The 19,855-nt window shown below is 35.7% G+C and overlaps 4 protein-coding genes and 1 long non-coding RNA gene across 5 annotated transcripts; 1 reads left to right on the plus strand and 4 right to left on the minus strand.

Annotated features, from left to right (window-relative positions):
* Window positions 1–1,899: 1,899 nt before the first annotated feature.
* On the minus strand, window positions 1,900–12,896 carry LOC120004745 (loganic acid O-methyltransferase-like). Its single transcript, XM_038854033.1, has 4 exons — window positions 12,741–12,896; window positions 12,044–12,172; window positions 2,558–3,223; window positions 1,900–2,425 (listed from the first exon to the last, which is right to left on the minus strand). Exons 2-4 carry the CDS (start codon window positions 12,122–12,124, stop codon window positions 2,075–2,077), a joined length of 1,098 nt encoding a protein of 365 aa, XP_038709961.1. The 5' UTR covers window positions 12,125–12,172; window positions 12,741–12,896; the 3' UTR covers window positions 1,900–2,074.
* Window positions 3,464–5,666, minus strand: LOC120004748 (protein At-4/1-like). Its single transcript, XM_038854037.1, has 5 exons — window positions 5,514–5,666; window positions 5,201–5,306; window positions 4,604–4,659; window positions 4,359–4,436; window positions 3,464–4,114 (listed from the first exon to the last, which is right to left on the minus strand). The coding sequence occupies exons 1-5, from the start codon at window positions 5,574–5,576 to the stop codon at window positions 3,977–3,979; spliced, it is 441 nt and encodes a 146-aa protein (XP_038709965.1). The 5' UTR covers window positions 5,577–5,666; the 3' UTR covers window positions 3,464–3,976.
* On the minus strand, window positions 5,961–7,890 carry LOC120004746 (loganic acid O-methyltransferase-like). Its single transcript, XM_038854035.1, has 4 exons — window positions 7,672–7,890; window positions 7,426–7,539; window positions 6,661–7,314; window positions 5,961–6,528 (listed from the first exon to the last, which is right to left on the minus strand). Exons 2-4 carry the CDS (start codon window positions 7,507–7,509, stop codon window positions 6,184–6,186), a joined length of 1,083 nt encoding a protein of 360 aa, XP_038709963.1. The 5' UTR covers window positions 7,510–7,539; window positions 7,672–7,890; the 3' UTR covers window positions 5,961–6,183.
* On the minus strand, window positions 10,347–11,574 carry LOC120004749. The gene is made up of 2 exons (XR_005469632.1): window positions 11,193–11,574; window positions 10,347–11,038 (listed from the first exon to the last, which is right to left on the minus strand). It is a non-coding gene; the product is annotated as an uncharacterized LOC120004749 (long non-coding RNA).
* A 3,809-nt stretch (window positions 12,897–16,705) lies between the features above and the next one.
* On the plus strand, window positions 16,706–19,815 carry LOC120004747 (transcription factor bHLH35-like). The gene is made up of 5 exons (XM_038854036.1): window positions 16,706–16,852; window positions 16,982–17,141; window positions 17,283–17,528; window positions 17,636–17,806; window positions 19,687–19,815. Exons 1-5 carry the CDS (start codon window positions 16,776–16,778, stop codon window positions 19,774–19,776), a joined length of 744 nt encoding a protein of 247 aa, XP_038709964.1. The 5' UTR covers window positions 16,706–16,775; the 3' UTR covers window positions 19,777–19,815.
* Window positions 19,816–19,855: the final 40 nt, after the last annotated feature.

Below are 19,855 nucleotides of genomic sequence, written 5' to 3' on the forward strand. Positions count from 1 at the left end.
AAATAAAGAGAAACCCCTGGATCCTCTTGCTCAAGGTTCAATGGCTGCTGTAGAAGAGTTTCCAAAACCCTTGATTTTGCTTCCCAAAAGTGAAAAGTTCCCAGAAGAGTTTAGGACAATCGTCTACCATTCTGTAATTATCTACCATTCTTTGTGTATCAAGCACAACAAGAAGTCAAATAGAGTCTCCCCTGCTTTCAAAGGATAACCAAAAAAAAAAAAAAACACTCCCATCTCCCACTCCCCACCAAACATTCAATTCAATTATTTGCTTACATTTCCCCCTCTGATGGGTTTATATTTATTTTCTCATCTTTGACTTGCTTCTTTCCTTTATTTTTCTGTTCTCCACTTAGTGGGTTGTCTTCCATTGAAAATTTAGCCAGAGGAGTAAGATAAAAGAGACATATTCAGCAACTGTGGTATCAATGGAGGACTCCCAATTAAATGGCATAGTCGAGAAGACCCAAGATATGGAACCATCACAGAATCATGACAAGAAGCTGAGTCTTTGGGATGTTATATAGTACATACCGCATCTTGAACGAACGGGGAGAAACCCGTTTGGCACAATTGATCAAAAACTGCTGAATACAGAGAAGGGAAATACTACTAAAAGCCAGTAAACCGACTTAACTAACAAAATTAGATGAACAGACATAAGCCAAGTCAGCTGAACTGTTAGCCTTTAGCCGACCACTTAACAGCTAATAACAGACATTAGCTGGCTCTAATACGGGTTCATATCACGGAGTGGCGTTGGGGTGTGATGAGGATCAAGCTAGGAAGTTAAATAATGCCTATAATCAAGCAAGAAGGCTTATGCTAAAGGAGTCTTGTGCAGATGTATGTGGGAACGCAGGAGCCAGTTCCATGCAGCTTCTGAGTGACATGGCAGCCAACAATGATGAGCAAAATCATGGGAAACCAATTGAATTGATGGAGCCTGGCAATGATGAGCACAATCATGGGAAGTTAACCGGAATTATGGAGGTTACCATTAAAGGACAGTATGAATCCCTCACTAATAATAGCTGGTGATTAATTCCTTTAAGACAATTAATGTCTTCCCCCTTTCGTTTCCTTGAGTCTAGCAATAATACGCGACATTTGCGATGGCTGTAGTTGAGTCTGTATTTCATCTCTATCATTACTAGTTATAGGTGTCAATTAAGGAGAATGGCTCACTATATGAGTCAAGGTCTGTAATTGAATTGGGAGTTCTGAAATCAATAAACAAAACTGAGAATTATTCTCACTCGGATCTTCTATCCTTACCTGTGTCTGTGTTTGGAAGGGAATCCAACCCCAAAGTCCAGAGTTTCATCAGGGTGTCACTGCACCGTTTTGCAGTGGCCGCTGAAGCACCTTGGAGAAGCTTTCATTCGCAACGCGACGAACAATCGCGTGTTCTCGGCGTCAAAAAAACGCCCAGAACATCGAAAAGCCCAAACAGATAAGATACTCAAAAAGAAAAAGAAAAGAATCTAATCCTAACAGCAGATTATGCAAAGCATGGATTCGGCAAGAATTCACATTATATATATATTCATATAAAAAAAACTAAACAAATTTGCAAGATCATAATTGGATCGAGCTTGTACCTGCAATTAGGAGCTCCCTGCTAACCTCTTCGTTCCACTAAACTGATCCGAATCTTCCAAGTTGTGAAGAGAGGAGCGAAAAGGAGAAAGAGCGAGAAATCGAATCAAGTGTCAGAATGTATAAATTTCACTTAGTAAATTAAACATATGTGTGTTCAAAGTTTGATTCTAATTACAAAGGTTATTCTCTATGATATTATAAAAAAAAAGAAGCTTTTTTTTGGCATTGATTTTCAAAATTATCAGCATTAATAGAGTTTCTAACAAGTCACCAAGATATTATTGATACACAGATAAAAGTATTATATATAGCACAAAATGTGAGAAGAAGACTGTCAATAATATATGTTAAAGGACAAACAATCTTGGATTTCGTCGTCCCCATCTCCCCGAGAGTATGCAGGAGTCTATATGGCGCTGCAGGACCTTGATTCAAAAGCATGACTCTAAAAAGAGACATTGTTCAATGGTCAAGCATCATTTCGCTTGAGAAGGAGAAACAACTTAGCCGCTCCCTTGTAGCTTGTTGACTCTGAAAATATGCCCGAGTCTAGGACTTTCTCGGCGTACCGATCAAACAGGTCATTAATGATATCATTTCCGAAGTGCTCACTAATCACACCTTCACAAGTAGATCTGTACTGCAGCAAAATCATGGATTTTATGGCAGCTGCATCTGAAAGTCTTTGATCACGGACTATGGTTTCCATTCTCTCTATGCTAAAACAAGCATTTTTGTCTATCAACACCTTCAGTTCTTGTGGACTTGCAGTGTAGAAGGGAAAGTTGAAGGTGTCCACCTTTGCTTCAGTAACTAATCCCTACAGTGAGATGGAAAAGACCAAGAAAAAGAAGATCAAAGTAATTTATATACAACAATATATCATGCTACGTGAGGCCTTTGAATCGATAACAAAGTCGTTGAACACTTTGAATTTGATGAAAGATATTACCTCTTTGACCATGTCCATGAGGGTGGCTCCAAGCAAATCAAAAGCTGCTTCCAAATTGCATGGCGAACAAGGAACCCCATCCTGAAGGCTCATAAACAGAAGGGCCATGAGCCCTCCATGGACAACCTCTTGCGCTCTGGCATTCAGAAAAGATGTGACGTCCTTAGCAAATTGAGTTGAGTAGGCCTCAAAAACTTCTTTTGGGGCATTTGTGTAATAAACCTTCCCCTTGTTGTATGCCGGCGAATCCTTGTCTAGCAAATCTTTCGGAACTTTTGAAAGCCAATGAATTGCATATGAAGAGTGGACGAAATGGAGAGAACTTTTGGGGAACAGTCGACCTTGAAAAGCACCAGGCACGGCAGCAACAAAATATTGCCTATCCAAAGGAAGATTCTTGAAGAGAGTATTGAAATCATTAGAGATTTGGTCATTGAAAAACACTTGAAACTCAACTACTTTTTGAGAGGGGCCGTAAGATTGGTACTTCAATTGTACAGAATCCAAGATGTTTTGCACTGCAAAGAAAGTGTTGGGACCAACAGAAGATCCCAAATCCGCAAGTACGAATCTTTTTGGAGAACAAGATGAAAGCAGTTGAATCACATCAAGCTTTTCAGCAATCCCCTGATTTATCAAGTCCTTCACCAGCTCCAGTCCTCTTCTCTGCCAAAATTTCCATGAATATCTTTCTTAATCGTTATTATCATCACCCAATCTCATTATATGTCATCATCACAAATAAAGCTTCCTTTATGCCTTCAAAGATGAAACTAAGTAGTTGAAGCTAGTAATGTGTATATAGTAACATATAGCTAAGAAAAGAGTACCTGTGCTGACGAGTTGCGGGTGTAGCTGTACTGTCCATCTCCTCCATTCATAGAAGCTCGCACAGTGGTTTCCATCTCCGTCTCACTTTCTTATCACACCAATTTGATGCAAAGGAATCAAGGCTGAAGCTTTAATTGTTTCATACAAGCAAATTATTGAACACTTGAAGGTTCATAGCAAGAACAATCGATGAGGCGATTTCGGAGTACTACGATTTGAGTTCGCTGGACAGAGGAGGATCGGTGGCATCAAAGAACATAGTTTCAGAGAGGAATAGGAGGAAGAAGCTCAATGAAAGGCTGTTTGAACTTAGAGCTGTGGTCCCTAACATTAACAAGGTTGGTTTTTTTTTTTTATGTCTCGACCTACTTGACAATATCTAATCTATTTTTAGTATCTTGCTTTACATGATAATTGCTCTATTTTTCATTAATTTAATTTTTTTATGTAGTTTTTGATTTTATTATTTTTGGATGTGTTTAGATGGACAAGGCATCAACAATTAAAGATGGAATTGATTACATCCAAGAATTGCATGAGCAAGAGAGGAGAATCCAAGCTGAGATTCTTCAACTCAAATCTGAAAAACTAAAGAAAATCCCATCTGGGTTTGTGTTTGATCCACAAGAGCTGGAGCTTCCAGTATTGTTGAACCCCAAAAGGAAGAAAATTGGACAACAATTGAAGTTCTTGAGGTGGGTCCCTCTCTCTCTTTTTTTTCCTTCTCTGTCAAATCAATACTATTATATATTAATTTCAGATATTTAAATTTTATTAATATTTTTTAAAAAAATAAATTGCAGTATAGAGTTGTGTACATGGGAGAGAAGACACTGTTAGTGAGCTTGACATGTATAAAAAGAACAGACACCATGGTTAAGCTATGTAACTATTGACAATCCAAAGACACATTTACCGACAATTGAAAGCCACATTACAAGTGGTACATGGAGTAAGATAAATAACTTACAGCTTCTTTATCGATATGTTCCTCATTGACTTTCTTCAGTTCTTCTTTCAAGCTCTGACGTTGGGTACGCCATTCAAACTGGATCTCGCACAAATAGTTACCATAATGATACTAACAAAAATAAGAAGAATATTGGTTCAAGTTTAGGTTAAATTTTTTTAAATTTTTCATTATTAATCCATTCCATCTCTCCTACACCCTTTTAAATCAATGTGCCAAACTAATTCTGGAATAGAAATGCCAACCTGATCAACCAGATGCTTTAAAGAATCTGTGTAAAATATTTTCAGCTGCTCATTCTCTACAACATCAAGGAAAAAAAAAAGTGTTTCAGTTCAATTCAAGACTACAACAGATGCATGATTGTAGGAAGATATCAAAAACAGGGACATGTCAGCATCAAAGCTCAAAAAACATTGCAGCCATTGCATAATCAATGTAAAAGTTCTCTTCATCAGCTAAATTGCTTTGGTAGTTTTTTATAGACATAGAAATGCAACTGCTGATTACCAACTTCAAGCATCATCTTACAATTAAGCATTCCAGATTATCTCAAACTAGCCCACTTAAATTCCTACAAAACCCTTAACTCTTGAAAGAGTGTCAAAAACCAAATTCATAACAACAATGACCCACAGATTCATTTTTTGTATGCTTGCTATATATTCGATTTATCGAATACTGAGATTCAACGATAACGTTGTTTGAGGCTATTACAAATGATCTCGAGGGGTGAGATTCCTCACACACAAATTCAGAACTACAATGACTGGCAGAGTCATATGTTTGTATGCTTGTTATATATTCGATTCATCGAATACTGAGATTCGACGATGACTAACCTTGTTTGAGGCTATTACAAATGACCTCGAGAGCTTCTCTCTCTTTAGTTGCTGCATTACAACTCAATCTCAAAAATTGGATCTCGGAGACGCCACTCTTGAAATCCTGCGAAACGCATTGTTCGATTGATATCGGATTAAGAAACTAAAGAGAAAATCTTCGTTTGGTGGCCGAGAAAGTTCCAGGAAAAGAAACTGAAGACCGGGAAAAAAAATTGATGAACAACGGAGCACCAATTGAGCCGCAATTTAGTAAATTGGCTATGATTTGATCATAACAAAACGAGAATGTTAAAATTAACATGAAACTTGCCTCGTAGATCTGATCGAAACTGGAGAGAAGGGAATCCAATTCTTGCTCAGTAATTGCCGCCATTTCCTTTTTTTCTCTCTTCTGAAATTCAATCAATCATATTTATTAATCTTATAAAATCACCCAATGGAATCCATGTCAACTCCTGATCTAACGGTTTAGATAGAGTTTTTCCTCTTTGGAGGTAATCGTGTCCATAGGTCACGGATAATTTGTGAGTTATTGCACGAGTTCATAAAATTTACTATTTAGGGCTCTATAATTTCGGTTTTAACTTCAAATCTGAATTTGAATTTTAACAATATGATATGAATTTGAATTTACTTTTTGCCAACGGATCTGTTGACGGATAATTGTTGTTTGGTGAGGCGTCAACTCACTAGTGGTTCCGCTGTGAGTTATGCCTCACCAAAACAGGCACCTATTACATTAAAGCAACACGGAAAGAAATGAAATGTTTTGGCAAAATTATGTGCCGTCACATAGATTGCCAATACACAAAATTAATTCTCACACCCATGTCTACCAGAGATCCAAAATCTCCACAAATACAGATAATTATACTGATTCCACAAATACATATATTGAAAGGAAGGAGTTTCAGGATATTGATTCACAGGAACATAAAGAAGATCTTTGAAATTTACTCTAGAAAGACATTATCTTATGATCAGGCATCATTTCGCTTGAGAATGATTAACAACTCAGCAATTCTCTTGTACCTTGATGACTCTGAAAACATGGCAGAGTCCAGGATTTTCTTGGCAAACCGATCAAATAGGTCGTCAATAATATCATATCCGAAGTGCTCACTGAGTAAACCTTCCCAAACAGCTCTGAAGTGCAACATTAAGTATTGTATGTTCGACGCATCGAAAAATTCACGCCGGATTATTGTTTCCATTCTCTCAATGCTAAAACAAGCATTTTTCTCTATTAAACCCTTCAATTCTTGTGAAGTTGCATTGTAACAGGGCAAGTTGAAGGAGTCCACCAAAGCTTCACTAACTATACCCTAAAGTGAGTACAAAATGACCAAAAAAAGTAATTTATATACACCCATCATGCCTATGATAAGTATTCGGATCAATTGATAGCTATGACATTCAACAATTTAAACATATTATTTCTTGATGAGAAATATTACCTCTTTGACCATGTCTATGAGGCTGGCTCCAAGTAAATCAAAAGATGCCTCAAGCTCGCACTGCGAACGAGGAATACCATCTGGAAGGCATGGTATCAAAAGGGCCATGAACCCTCCATGGACAAGCTCTTCTGCCCTGGCATTTAGAAAAGATGTGATGTCCTTTGCAAACTGAGCTTCATAGGCCTCATAAACTTCGTTTGCGGCAGTTGAATAGAAGACTTTCCCCTTATTGTATGCGGGAGAGTCTTTGTCTAGTACCTCTTTGGGGACATTTGAGAGCCATTGAAGAGAATACGAGCAGTGGACGAAATGGAGATAACTTTTGGGGAACAATCGATCTTGAAAAAAACCAGGCACAGCAGCAACAAAATATTGCCTATCCAAAGGAAGATTCTTGAAAAGAGTATTGAAATCATTAGAGATTTTGTCATTGAAAAACACTTGAAAATCAACTTCTTCTTGAGATTGGTATTTGTTTTTAACAGAATCCAAGATGTTTTGCACTGCAATGAATGTGTTAGGCCCAACAGAACATCCAAAATCAGCAATCCTGAATACTCTTGAAGAAGAAGATGAAAAGAGTTTAATCACATCAAGGTTTTGAGCGATCTCTTCGACAATCAAGTCCTTCAGCAGCTCCCATGCTCTTCTCTGTCAAAATTTCCATGAATATCTTTCTTCAGAGATCAAAATAACTACTTGAAGCTTAGTCAACATCTAAAATATCTATTCAGCTTAACAAGCAAGGAAAAGAGTACGTACCTGCCCTCCCGAATTGCGGGTGTAGCTGTACTGTCCATCTCCTCCGTTCATAGTAGCTCGTATAGTAGTACTCTCCATGTCCATCTAACTCCTTTATAGCAGGAAGGAATTAACCTGCAATAGTTTCATACAAGCAAATCATCAAACACTTGGCAGACACTTGTACAACAACCCGATAACACAACTACAACACAAACACATGAATTATAATAATATGACTTAAAGATAGGCGTCTTCAATACTCACGTGGTCGGTAGTTCGGCAAATTGCCTGTGTTCGCAGAGCAAAAACTATCAGCAGATTATACAAAGTGGAGCTCAAACTGAAACACCCAATTCCTTTCACAGTTCTGTAACTCCTTGTGTGTTGCTCTGATGCAACCTTTCAAAGCCCCTGCCACACTATTCAATCAGTCTCCTTTGCTAAATGTCAAACCTTGACTTTTATGGCAAAGGGATTAGCCTTGACTTTTATGGATGGCCTAGTGTGGTGTACACCGTGTAAGTAAATCTAATCCTTGGACTTATTTAATGCCAAAAACATGACACTTATTCCCGAATATATTTAGGGATGATAACGAATCACATACCCTTTCAATTATAGAATATCAACATCGTTTTCATTTAATGTACTCTATACCAAAAATGTTTAAAAAATCATTTAAAATTTCAAAATTGAAACCATTACATAATTGTTTATCAATGGATACCCATATATCGTTTAACTTTTAATATTTTTTATTTTATTATAAATGGTTAGATAAACTGTTTTCAAACCGACAAATCTGAACCCTAATCCACTCTAAACTCAAAAATGAAAACCGAATCATGCATTAAAAATAAAATAAAATAACATAATCAATAATTTAAGTATGATTCTATTAATACTAAGAAGTATGATTTATCTTGAAATGTTATATAATTAGTACAATAATTCTATTAGTAGTAAATATGATTTATCTAGTAATGATATATTTAGTACAATTCAAATTCATATAATTTATAGTTTTATTAGTATGATTATATAAATGTATAATTCAATTCTCTTTTTAAATATAATTTAATTTATGGTGTTATTATAGTATGAATGTATGATTTATCATTCTACTATTTTATTTTTTATGATTAATCATGTTATAATTTAATAATTCATTTTTTATTACACGGTTCGGGTATCCTAAATCCGGCATGAAAAAATAAAACCTGATCCGAAATCATGATCGGTTGAAATTCAAAACTAAAACCGTTCTAGATCCTATATGATCAGTTTTCGGATTTTCAACGGATCAGCTAGACCGGTTGTTTTTCTTCCCCTAAGGATAATAAAGGATGATGATTGCAGATTACCATAAAAAAAGTCTCATTAATTAAATGTCAAACCTTGACTTAATTAAAAATCTCATTTGGTTTTGAGTTTGTTGTTAGCCACAAACCAACTCAAGTGAGGTCACCATGTTGACAATCCCTTTTGCATCACCACCTTATATTTTAGATTGGCTAGAAAACACTCCACGTTCAATGGATTCACTTATTATTCAAACTCTCAAGCCATTATTCAGCATCAACGTAATAAAATAGAAAGAACCTAATAAATACAACCATATACATGCATGTTTAGATAACCCTTGTGGAACCATTCATAATACATTAACCACTTTGGCATTTGCATGTAAAAGAGTTTCTAATAAACCACCAACATATTACGAACCCCGAGTAACTCAGTGGACGAGCTGAGCCTTATGTAATCTTGAACCCCGAGTTCGAGCCACATCCCCCTTCCGTGATCAAAAGGGGGAAAAAAACGACCAAGATATTGACACACAAGCACACATAAATGTATACTGCAGGACCTATATTCACAAGCACACGACTTTAAAAAGACATTGTTCAATGGTCAAGCATCATTTTCGCTTGACAAGGAAGAACAACTCAGCAATTCTCTTGTAACTTGTTGACTCGGATAAGATGGCAGAGTCTATGACTTTCTTGGCGTGCCGATCAAACAGACTCATTAATGATATCTTTTGCAAAGTGTTCACTAATTATACCTTCCCAAAGAGATCTGAGCTGCAGCAAAATCATAGATTTTATGGCAGCTGCATCTGAAAGTCCTTGATCACGGACTATGGTTTCCATTCTCTCTATGCTAAAACAAGCATTTTTGTCTATCAACACCTTCAGTTCTTGTGGAGTTGCAGTGTACAAGGGCAAGTTGAAGGAGTCACCTTCCCAAATAGATCTAAGCTGCATCGAAAGTCACCTTCCTTGCATCTCCCATAAGAGTTGTTCTTCAATCTTGCTAAGATTCTCATCGTCAAGAGTTCCCATGTCTTGATCTGCTTTAATCCCATCCACGATTTCTCGCCCTTCTCAAGCGCTCTGCTAAATGGCCACCCAGGCCTTCCATAACCATGGTAACCAAAGCCCCCACCATAAAAATACCATATACCATCCAGATCCCACAAAAGTCATTGTTATGAACACAGCCTTTACATCTTCCAAGGAAACAAAGGCCTGTAAAACTCCCGAGGAATCCATACTTTCCTGATACTTTACTACAATGTTTGGTAGTACAAACTGCCAAATTTCTGCCTCAACCGACTGATCAAGATCCTGCTTTTGGCCCTGTTACCTGCAACATGTTAATGGAACCTAAATCTAGGAAATGTCCTCTGTCCTTGCGAGATTTTACGAGGAATAGTAGAATTTGAGAGGCAGGAAAGACAGAAACAGAATTCAAAGAACGGCTATGCTTTGGCAGGGGAATTTCATGAAAAAATGGAAAAATATGTAATTCTGAAAAGCAACCTTAAATCGTAGAAAAAGAATTTTGCTCTTCAAGATAATCCGTAACTTGAAGTTTCAGACGGAAATCAGACAGACAGACAGACTCGAAGGTCTATAACAGTAGATTCCTACTTATGATTGGAAGATCTCAATATATATAGACAAATGAATAAAGCATTGCATAAATTGTTTTTGGTACTGATTTTTAAAATAACTGACATTAACAGAGTTTTTAATAAGCCACCAACATATTATTGATAAACACGCACAGATAAAAATATATATGACACAAAATGTGAGAAGAAGACCGTCAATAATATGTTAAAGAACAAACAATCTTGGATCTCGTCGTCCCGTCTCCCCGAGATGAAGGAGGATCTATAGCTTTCTTGGTGTGCCGGCCAAACAAGTCTATTTGACACTGCAGGACCTTGATTCAAAAGCACATGACTCTAAAAAGACATTGTTCAACGGGGTCAAGCATCATTTCTCTTGAGAAGGAGAAACAACTCAGCCACTCCCATGTAGCTTGTTGACTCTGAAAATATGCCAGAGTCTACGACTTTCTCGACGTAGCAATCAAACAAGTCATTAATGATATCATTTCCGAAGTGTTCACTAATTATACCTTCCAAGCCAGATCTCAACATCAGCAAAATCAAAGATTTTGCTGCAGCTGCATCTAAATGTTGTTCACTGCAGACTATGGTTTCCATTCTCTATATGCTAAAACAAGCATTTTTGTCTATCAACACCTTCAATTCTTGTGGAATTGCAATGTACAAGGGCAAGTTGAAGGTGTCCACCTTTGCTTCACTAACTAATCCCTACAGTGAGATGGAAAAGACCAAGAAAAAAGAAAGATCACTTTTCAATTGCTTAAGTAATTTATATACAACTATATATCATGCTATGTGAGGCATTTTGAATCAATAACGATGTCATTAAACACTTTGAATTTTGATGAAAGATATATATTACCTCCTTGACCATGTCCATGAGGGTGGCTCCGAGCAAATCATTTACCGCGTCCAAATTGCATGGTGAACAACGAACCCCATTCTGAAGGCTCATAAACAGAAGGGCCATGAGCCCTCCATGGACAACCTCTTGCGCTCTGGCATTCAGAAAAGATGTGATGTCCTTAGCAAATTGAGTTGAGTAGGCCTCAAAAACTTCTTTTGGGGCATTTGTGTAATAAACCTTCCCCTTGTTGTATGCCGGTGAATCCTTGTCTAGCAAATCTCTTGGAACTTTTGAAAGCCAATGAATTGCATATGAAGAGTGGACGAAATGGAGAGAACTTTTGGGGAACAATCGACCTTGAAAAGCACCAGGCACGGCATCAACAAAATATTACCTATCTAAAGGAAGATTCTTGAAGAGAGTATTGAAATCATTAGAGATTTGGTAATTGAAAAACACTTGAAACTCAACTACTTTATGAGAGGTGCCATAAGATTGGTACTTCAGTTGTACAGAATCCAAGATGTTTTGCACTGCAAAGAAAGTGTTGGGACCAACAGAAAGATCCCAAATCCGCAATTACGAATCTTTTAGGAGAACAAGATGAAAGCAGTTGAATCACATCAAGCTTTTCAGCAATCCCCTGATTTATCAAGTCCTTCACCTGCTCCAGTCCTCTTCTCTGCCAAAATTTCCATGAATATCTTTCTTAATCGTTATTATCATCACCCAAGCTCATTATATGTCATCATCACAAATAAAGCTTTCTTTATGCCTTCAAAGATGAAGCTATTTATGCCTTCAAAGATGAAACTATGTAGTTGAAACAAGTCATGCATGGTAACATATAGCTAAGAAAAGAGTACCTGCCCTGACGAGTTGCGGAAGTAGCTGTACTGTCCATCTCCTCCGTTCATAGAAGCTCGCACAGTAGTTTCCATCTCCATCTCACTTTCTTATGACACCAATTTGATGCAAAAGAATCAAGGCTGAAGCTTTAATAGTTTCATACAAGCAAATTATCGAACACTTAGAAGACCCATAGCAAGACCAATAAGAAGTTCAGGAAGAAGCTATAGTGTCACAATTACAGCAAGATCACACAATCATAACACCAACCCATAAATGAATAACACACAAACTAGCAGCACACAATCACAGTCACACGGTAAATCTTAAGGATATAAACGAAGAAGCTGTTTGATAATTTGACTGAAGTTATCTGTTTGAGGACGAGGTCTGTTGTGACTGTTTCCCAATGCGTTTGTGTGTGAGTTCCAACTCAAAAAACGCACGGCGTCTTGGGCATACGGGGCGAAACCCGTTTGGGGTGTCACGCAAGCGTTTTCCGGTGCCCGCTGAAGCACCATGGAGATGCTTTCACTCGGGAGGCACAATCGCGGGTTTTCGGGTGTCAAAAACGCCCAGAAGATCAAAGAGCCCAAACATAATCTAATCCAGGATTCGGCAATAATTCACATATATATGGTATAAAATAATTCTGTATAAACTCAACCATCAGCAAGAGCTAAATATAAATTTGCTACTCGATCGAGCTTGTACCTGCAAATAGGAGAGCCCCCTGTTAACCTCTTTGTTCTACTAAACTGATCCCAATCGTCCGAATTGTGAAAATTAGGAATCCTCCCATATGAATCTCACTCAATCAATTCATAATAAGTTGCATTGTTTGACCGTTGTCATTTGGTGAGGTCCAGACATGCTATTTTATTCATATTGATGTATACATATAGGTTTTCTCGCGTACAGACCCCTAAATGATAAATATTTATGGATTTCTAATATCAACCTTTGAATATGACCAATTGCTAATGTGATTAAAAAGTACGTTGGGTTGAAATCCAAGAGGTAATGGTAGCCCTTTCTCTTAATTGTGGTTTGTCACCACAATCGCAATCCTTTCGCCGAATATTCCCGATTGAAAGTGGAGATTGGGAAGATTTTTGGATGAGTTTGGTTCTAGATTAACCGTATTGTTATTTTTTGATATTTTTACGGTCTAATCTTAAATGTTGGTTAGACCGAACAGTTAGAGATTAAATGTGATCAAAAAAATTGGGTTGTCTTCTCAATCCGAAAACTTCCATTGTCATGGCCAATTTTTCCTTTCACCGTTACTCAATGATGGTCAAATGGATGGAAGGACCAGTCATAGCACAAAAACAAAGTACATGATTCCTTAAAATACAGACAAAATATCATTTCCCCCTATTTTACAGATTTTCTATCTAATCAACACTGCATCAGATTACCTATCATATTCTCTATTGCATTAAAATAATATTTCTTTCTATTTCCTCTGTTTATTATATTCATATAAATTACTTCTATTTAAAATAATAAATTAATTTCATTTAAAACAATAGATTAATTATATTTAATATTAATCAATTAATGTTATTTAAAATAATAAATTAATGTTATTAAAAATTGACGAAGTTTAATTATATATTTTTTTGTTTGATTTCATGATGTAGCCTGAGAGAGAGATGAGGAGAGAAAAAATTGAGGAGAGAGAAAGAAAGTAGTGAGGAGAGAGAAAGCATGGAGAGAGAAAGGGGATTGAGGAGAGAGGAGTGAGGAGAGAGAGAGGATTGAGGAGGGAAAAAATGAGGAGAGAGTAAAGTAATAAAAAATATTATTTTATATTTAAGAAAGTAAATAGTGGTTCTTTAGATGTAAGGAAATATTGTTCATGTTCTGTAAAATAGGGAACCTCTAGATAATCTGATGCATAGCTCTATTTTGACAAATTCTTTATAATCTTTCCCAATTTTATAGACAAATTCATGTGTAGGTAATCTGATGTGAATGTTTTAATCTTAAATGTTGGTTAGACAAAACATTTAGAGATTAAATGTGATCAAAAATTGGGTTGTCTTCTCAACCTGAAAACTTCCGTCGTCATGGCCAATTTTTCCTTTCACTGTTACTCAATGATGGTCAAATGGATGGAATGACCAGTCATAACACAAAAACAAAGTACAGGGATGTAACTATTTCAAATTCAATAGGAGGGGTTCATGTCGAAATGACCTAAACCACATAGGGTGTCCATGACATTTTTCCTTCTTAATATTGTGGAAAATACAGTAATACGTAAACATTAGATGGAGAAATACAAAGTATTAATTATGTCATTCATGAAGATATATATTACTGTGGTACATACTATGGTTATATAAAATTGCTACTCATGGAAGCTCATTTGAAGAATTGTTCGCTTTGGGTCTTGGTTTACATAATTATAATATGGATAAAGTTTATTGTCTCTATGTGACGACGTTTTACTTGTGCAATTTACTTGACATCTCCATTAAATTTGTTAACGGATGTTATTTAGTGGGAGATTTGCTAATAGCGACTAAATTATCGGGGGTGAATCCAAATTTTTTTGAAACATAGGGCCTGAATTTTTCATGTTAATTTGATTTTTATTTTTGACAAAATTTTTTTTATCAATTCTTAAAATCGATCAAAATATAAAAATAATTATACCACGTTCAGAATGACTTCCAGCAAACTACAGCTGCCCCTTTCATGATCTCATCCGGTACAAGCAACTACCATGGAGAAAACTGGAAAGTCAAAAAAGTTTCGTGAGGTGGGTCCCGTGGATTGTTTTATTTGAGTTTTAAATAATCTTTTAAAATTATTAAAAATAATAAACATAAAGTATTTGGGGCATAAATTATGATGATGTATTTTTTAAGGCAAAAAAAAACTAAATTCATTGATAAATAATAATAAGTCAAATAAGTGTTTGATCCAACGGGACAAAATATTTCATATTAATATCAAACTATCAATCTTTTTTCAACCAATTTTGTTAGTTTTTTCTAAAAAACAAATAGTGCATTTATCAATATAAAAAGTATTTTTCCCTAACCAGGGTCCCGCAGAACAGGAGGAGTCAGTTAGTCAAAAGCATTACAATTTACAACATTTTAATCGTGGTGCAGTGCGGGTGGACCGTAAGCGACGCCGTTTCTAAATACGACAAAACAAACCAAAGATAATCATCCACTACATCCGGTACCACCAACATCACGGTGTTCCCCACTTTGAAGTTTTACTTTTATCAACATACGTGTATGATGACGAAAGGAGCAAAAATCTTATGACCTCACAGAAGTGACTCCATGAAAGAAGAATAAAAGGAAAAAGAAGGGAGTGAATTTATGTGCTTTTATGGTGCGAAGGATTATTGGTTGTGTTTTTTTTAAAACAAATGTCAAGTAAGTTGCCACATATTTCAATGCACTTATAATTCTATATCAATACCACATCATTAAGGGCTTTAAGTGTCGTATTTTACACTTGAGCCACTAATTGAATGAAAAGGATGGTGTGTGTATCACCCTGATGATCATGATTTTCATGATTTGAATTCTCTCTCCCATTTAAAATATATATATATATATAATTTAAATTTCATAAGTGCCCCGATAAGGTTTGGCAGAGTGGTTGTGTGAGCTGTTAGCTTATAAACTCGCTCAAAACGGGACAGGGGTTGAAGACTGGTGCATTGATGTTGGGCTACTACTTGCTAGAGTTGTGAGCTTTCATATCAGATGTGTACAAACTTGAATCATTTTTTACTCAAGGTGGGACAAAGTCTTCTAATATAATTTTTATTTATCTCTGTATTATTGTTACTATTAATTTTTTTTTTGAGGACATATGGTTCCGCCCCTCAATGCAAGAACAAATGTATCGTTTCAAAATAAAGGGGGTCTATTTGTATCTCCGAATAAAATAGAGGGGCTTATAAAATTCTTAGAACATCTCCAAAATGTAAAAAATGATCCCCCAAAACATCATTTCTCCCATTTTGGGACCTCTTCTAGTTCTCACGACAGGATTAATCTTAGTAACCTCAATAATTAGGAGATTGCAAAACACGCGCTTGGACATAGAGTGACTGACGTTAGTAAACATATATATAGGGCTTGTTTGGGAATGTTGTGAGGTGCTGTGAGTTGTGGTGTGGTGCTGTGAGTTATAAAACTGTGGTGCTGTGAGGTGAGTTGAAACGCAAAAAGCTGTTTGGCGCATAACTTTTAAAACTGTGGTGCGGTGCGTTTGATGTATCAAAATTACGTTTATATTAAATGACTAATAATATTAATATAAAATCACTCAGGGTTTACCTTGTACATTAATTTAAAATACAATAACTGACATAATTTGATTACGTAGTACAAGTCAACATATATTGTAAGTGTTTGGGAGTGTGGTGAGGTGCTGTGAGGTAAAAAGCTGTGGTGCTGTGAGGTCAACATATATTGTAAGTGTTTGGGAGTGTGATGAGGTGCTGTGAGGTAAAAAGCTGTGGTGCTGTGAGGTGTGTTGCAACTGAACACAGTTACAACACACTGCCAAACACATACATAGTGTTCATACGAGGCCGAGTGGACCCCATTATAGACGATAAAGATCTTTCAAGGAAGCAACGAACATATGACTCTCTCTTTCTGTTGCCTTATAAATTAATAGTAATAAAACCAAGCCCCAAGTATCCGGAGAAGAGGAACATCACTCTCTCTCTCTCTCGGGTCTTCTCTCTCACTCACAATGGAATATGGTGAGGAATTCAACACCTATTTCAATTTGGAGACCAAAATGTTCTTCCAAAATGAAGAGATTGATAGGTACTATACATATACATATACGTATACATATACACAACCTTCTCATCAAATTCTCTCTATTTTCTTTTCTGGGTATACCTAGCTAATACCTTATTTGTTGTTCTTAATTTTATGGTGATTTTGGATTAGCTGGGCAATCGATGAGGCGATTTCGGAGTACTGCGATTTGAGTTCGCTGGACGGAGGAGGATCGGTGGCATCAAAGAACTTAGTCTCAGAGAGGAATAGGAGGAAGAAGCTCAATGAAAGGCTGTTTGCACTTAGAGCTGTGGTCCCTAACATTAGCAAGGTTTGTTTTTTTATGTCTCGACCTACTTGACAATATCTAATCTATTTTTAGTATCTTGTTTTACATGATAATTGCTCTATTTTTCATTAATTTAATTTTTAATATGGTTTTTGATTTTATATTATTTTTGGGTGTGTTTAGATGGACAAGGCATCAACAATTAAAGATGCAATTGATTACATCCAAGAATTGCATGAGCAAGAGAGGATAATCCAAGCTGAGATTCTTCAACTCAAATCTGAAAAATTAAAGAAAATCCCATCTGGGTTTGTGTTTGATCCACAAGAGCTGGAGCTTCCAGTATTGATGAACCCCAAAAGGAAGAAAATTGGACAACAATCCAATGACTATGGAGGGTCCGGAGATTCCCCAATTGAAGTTCTTGAGGTGGGTCCCTCTCTCTATTTTTTTTTCTTTGTCAAATCAGTACTATTATATATTAATTACAAATATTTAAATTTTATTAATATTTTTTTTTTAAAAATAAATTGCAGTATAGAGTTGTGTACATGGGAGAGAAGACACTGTTAGTGAGCTTGACATGTATCAAAAGAACAGACACCATGGTTGAGATATGTAAAATGTTTGAGTCTCTGAGGCTCAAAATCATTACTGCCAATATAACCACCATCTCAGGCAAGCTTTTGAAGACAGTCTTCGTTGAGGTTAGTCTCTCTTCAATTTCTTTTTTGGCAATACAAACCGGGTCCCACATACACCTAGCAATTATCATAGAATATGATTGCACTCGTACTAAAAAGGACGTTTGTTTCATAATTAAATGAAAGTGATTGTGAGTTAAATATGATCACGTTTGATAGAAAATAAAGAATGAGAATGAGAATTTTAACGTGCAACAAAGATAAAATAAATTTTTGCACACTAAAACTCATTTTCTCACTATTTTTGTGAGTTTGGTTGTTTTTCATAAGGGAGTGCGTTCACGATCATCCCACATTCTAAATACCAATCAAATGCCGAGAAGAGAATTATCAGAAGAAGTCTGGAAAAAAAGACAAAAATAATGGGTCATGATTTACACACATACACCCTAATTATATATAACTATTTTTTAAAAAAAAATTCATATAAAAAACCCATTAATTTTCAATTTAATTAATTTGTCTGTATTTGATAAAAGTTAACAATAATGGAATAGTTGGGGAATTTTTGTCAATATACAAAGATTACGTGTGCATAGGGATGAGAATCAAAGCAAAAGACTTAAAATAAAACATTATGGATTGGTGGGGTTTACAGGATTGAGAACATGCTAGGCAACTTTGATAAAGTGTTTTATCCATTAAATGTATATATATTTGTGTGCCTATATGTATATGATTTTCTTTTTTGGAAAATAATAGGCAATGATGGAGGCTAGAGTGTCACATATTAAAAAAGTTCAAAAGAAAAACTGTAAAAATAAATTAAAGTTGAGAAAAAAAAGGACCCACCACTTTTACACTTTTTTTAAAGCAATTATTGATTAGTGAAGCTAATTGTCATTATTTTTTGTCTTTGGTGCTAATTGTTGTCATTATTGTTGTTTTTTTTGGAAAATTTGGTAAATTGAAACATGTGTGATGTGTTTTTAATTTAGCATGAGAAACTCATGCAGATTTGAAAAATTCCCACACGCGGTTCAATCTTGTCATTTTCACGCTCTTTTTGGAGCGTACGGAACTTATGGTGCAGCTGCAAGTACATATCTTCTTTGTTTTATTTAATTTTTTTTAAAAAGAATTTAAAATTTATTTAATTTGTATTAATTTTTAATGCTAAAAACTCTTCTGTTTTCTTTTCTTTTCTTTTTCTTTTTTTTTTAAACTGAAGGCATATGTCAAGGGGTAGGTGCAATTATTTTAATAAGATTTTTTCTTAATTAATTAGATTACACAAGATCGTTTTGCCTCCAAGGATCAGTCTTCACTTGATTTTTTTTAAAATATTTAACTGTGTATAATTATTTGGGATTGTCATTGGTGGATTACAAAGTTATAAGAATGAAAACAAGGTTTAAATTAAAGAATTGCTTAATTAATTATAAAAAAAGCTGATGTTTGGTGTGTCGCTTTTAATAAATTTCCTGTCTCAACTTTAGAGAACCTTCTCTAATTTATGAAAGGTAGTCCTGCACCTGAGAGCCAATATAAAAGAGTATTCACATGTTATGACAGTAACTTTATCTATTACGACATGTCTAATTTAAAGTTACAGATATCCGCACATGAAAATTCGTGTGTACATATATATGATATGGACCTCTCCATACCAATGTTTCATGGCCCACCCTAACAATCCAACAGACTTAGCCCACATCCATAGACACACGTACTCATGGACCGACCGTAGTCCAACGGGCCTCCACAATACCATGTTTCGTGAACCCTTGTGAAAACCTATTAGACATGTTAAGGAATGACATTTGTCATCCTTATAAACAATACTTAACTCCTCCATCTTTCCAATGCGAGAGTTTCAATCAATATAATATATGAACTATTGTATTAAATATTTGGTATTTGATTTATTTTTTTTCTTTCAGGCAGATGATGAGGAGAAAGATGTTTTGAAGATAAAAATAGAGACAACAATTGCAGCTCTAAGTGATCCACAGAGTCCTATGAGCATGTAATGATGAACAAAGATATGCCATTGTGTTCTCTCTCGGTGATGGGTCTCTATGAATCTTCAGAACCCCAGCATTCAGCTTT

The sequence above is a fragment of the Tripterygium wilfordii genome, chromosome 9 (assembly GCF_013401445.1).
Source record: "Tripterygium wilfordii isolate XIE 37 chromosome 9, ASM1340144v1, whole genome shotgun sequence".
NCBI lineage: Eukaryota > Viridiplantae > Streptophyta > Magnoliopsida > Celastrales > Celastraceae > Tripterygium > Tripterygium wilfordii.

What these genes read in the sequence shown, in the direction of transcription:
- LOC120004745 (XM_038854033.1), bottom strand. Translation starts at nt 12,124, where the DNA reads ATGGAGATGGAAACTACTGTGCGAGCTTCTATGAACGGAGGAGATGGA. An exon ending in TCCGCAACTCGTCAGGGCAG is followed by an intron (nt 3,224 to 12,043) that starts GTACTCTTTTCT and finishes AAATTTTGGCAG; the next exon opens with AGAAGAGGACTGGAGCTGGT. An exon ending in TCATGGACATGGTCAAAGAG is followed by an intron (nt 2,426 to 2,557) that starts GTAATATCTTTC and finishes ATCTCACTGTAG; the next exon opens with GGATTAGTTACTGAAGCAAA.
- LOC120004747 (XM_038854036.1), top strand. Translation starts at nt 16,776, where the DNA reads ATGGAATATGGTGAGGAATTCAACACCTATTTCAATTTGGAGACCAAA. An exon ending in CAAAATGAAGAGATTGATAG is followed by an intron (nt 16,853 to 16,981) that starts GTACTATACATA and finishes ATTTTGGATTAG; the next exon opens with CTGGGCAATCGATGAGGCGA. An exon ending in TGGTCCCTAACATTAGCAAG is followed by an intron (nt 17,142 to 17,282) that starts GTTTGTTTTTTT and finishes GGGTGTGTTTAG; the next exon opens with ATGGACAAGGCATCAACAAT.
- LOC120004748 (XM_038854037.1), bottom strand. Translation starts at nt 5,576, where the DNA reads ATGGCGGCAATTACTGAGCAAGAATTGGATTCCCTTCTCTCCAGTTTC. An exon ending in TTGTAATAGCCTCAAACAAG is followed by an intron (nt 4,660 to 5,200) that starts GTTAGTCATCGT and finishes TTGATGTTGTAG; the next exon opens with AGAATGAGCAGCTGAAAATA. An exon ending in AACATATCGATAAAGAAGCT is followed by an intron (nt 4,115 to 4,358) that starts GTAAGTTATTTA and finishes TTGATTTGACAG; the next exon opens with AGAAGGAAAAAAAAGAGAGA.
- LOC120004746 (XM_038854035.1), bottom strand. Translation starts at nt 7,509, where the DNA reads ATGGACATGGAGAGTACTACTATACGAGCTACTATGAACGGAGGAGAT. An exon ending in CCCGCAATTCGGGAGGGCAG is followed by an intron (nt 7,315 to 7,425) that starts GTACGTACTCTT and finishes AAATTTTGACAG; the next exon opens with AGAAGAGCATGGGAGCTGCT. An exon ending in TCATAGACATGGTCAAAGAG is followed by an intron (nt 6,529 to 6,660) that starts GTAATATTTCTC and finishes TACTCACTTTAG; the next exon opens with GGTATAGTTAGTGAAGCTTT.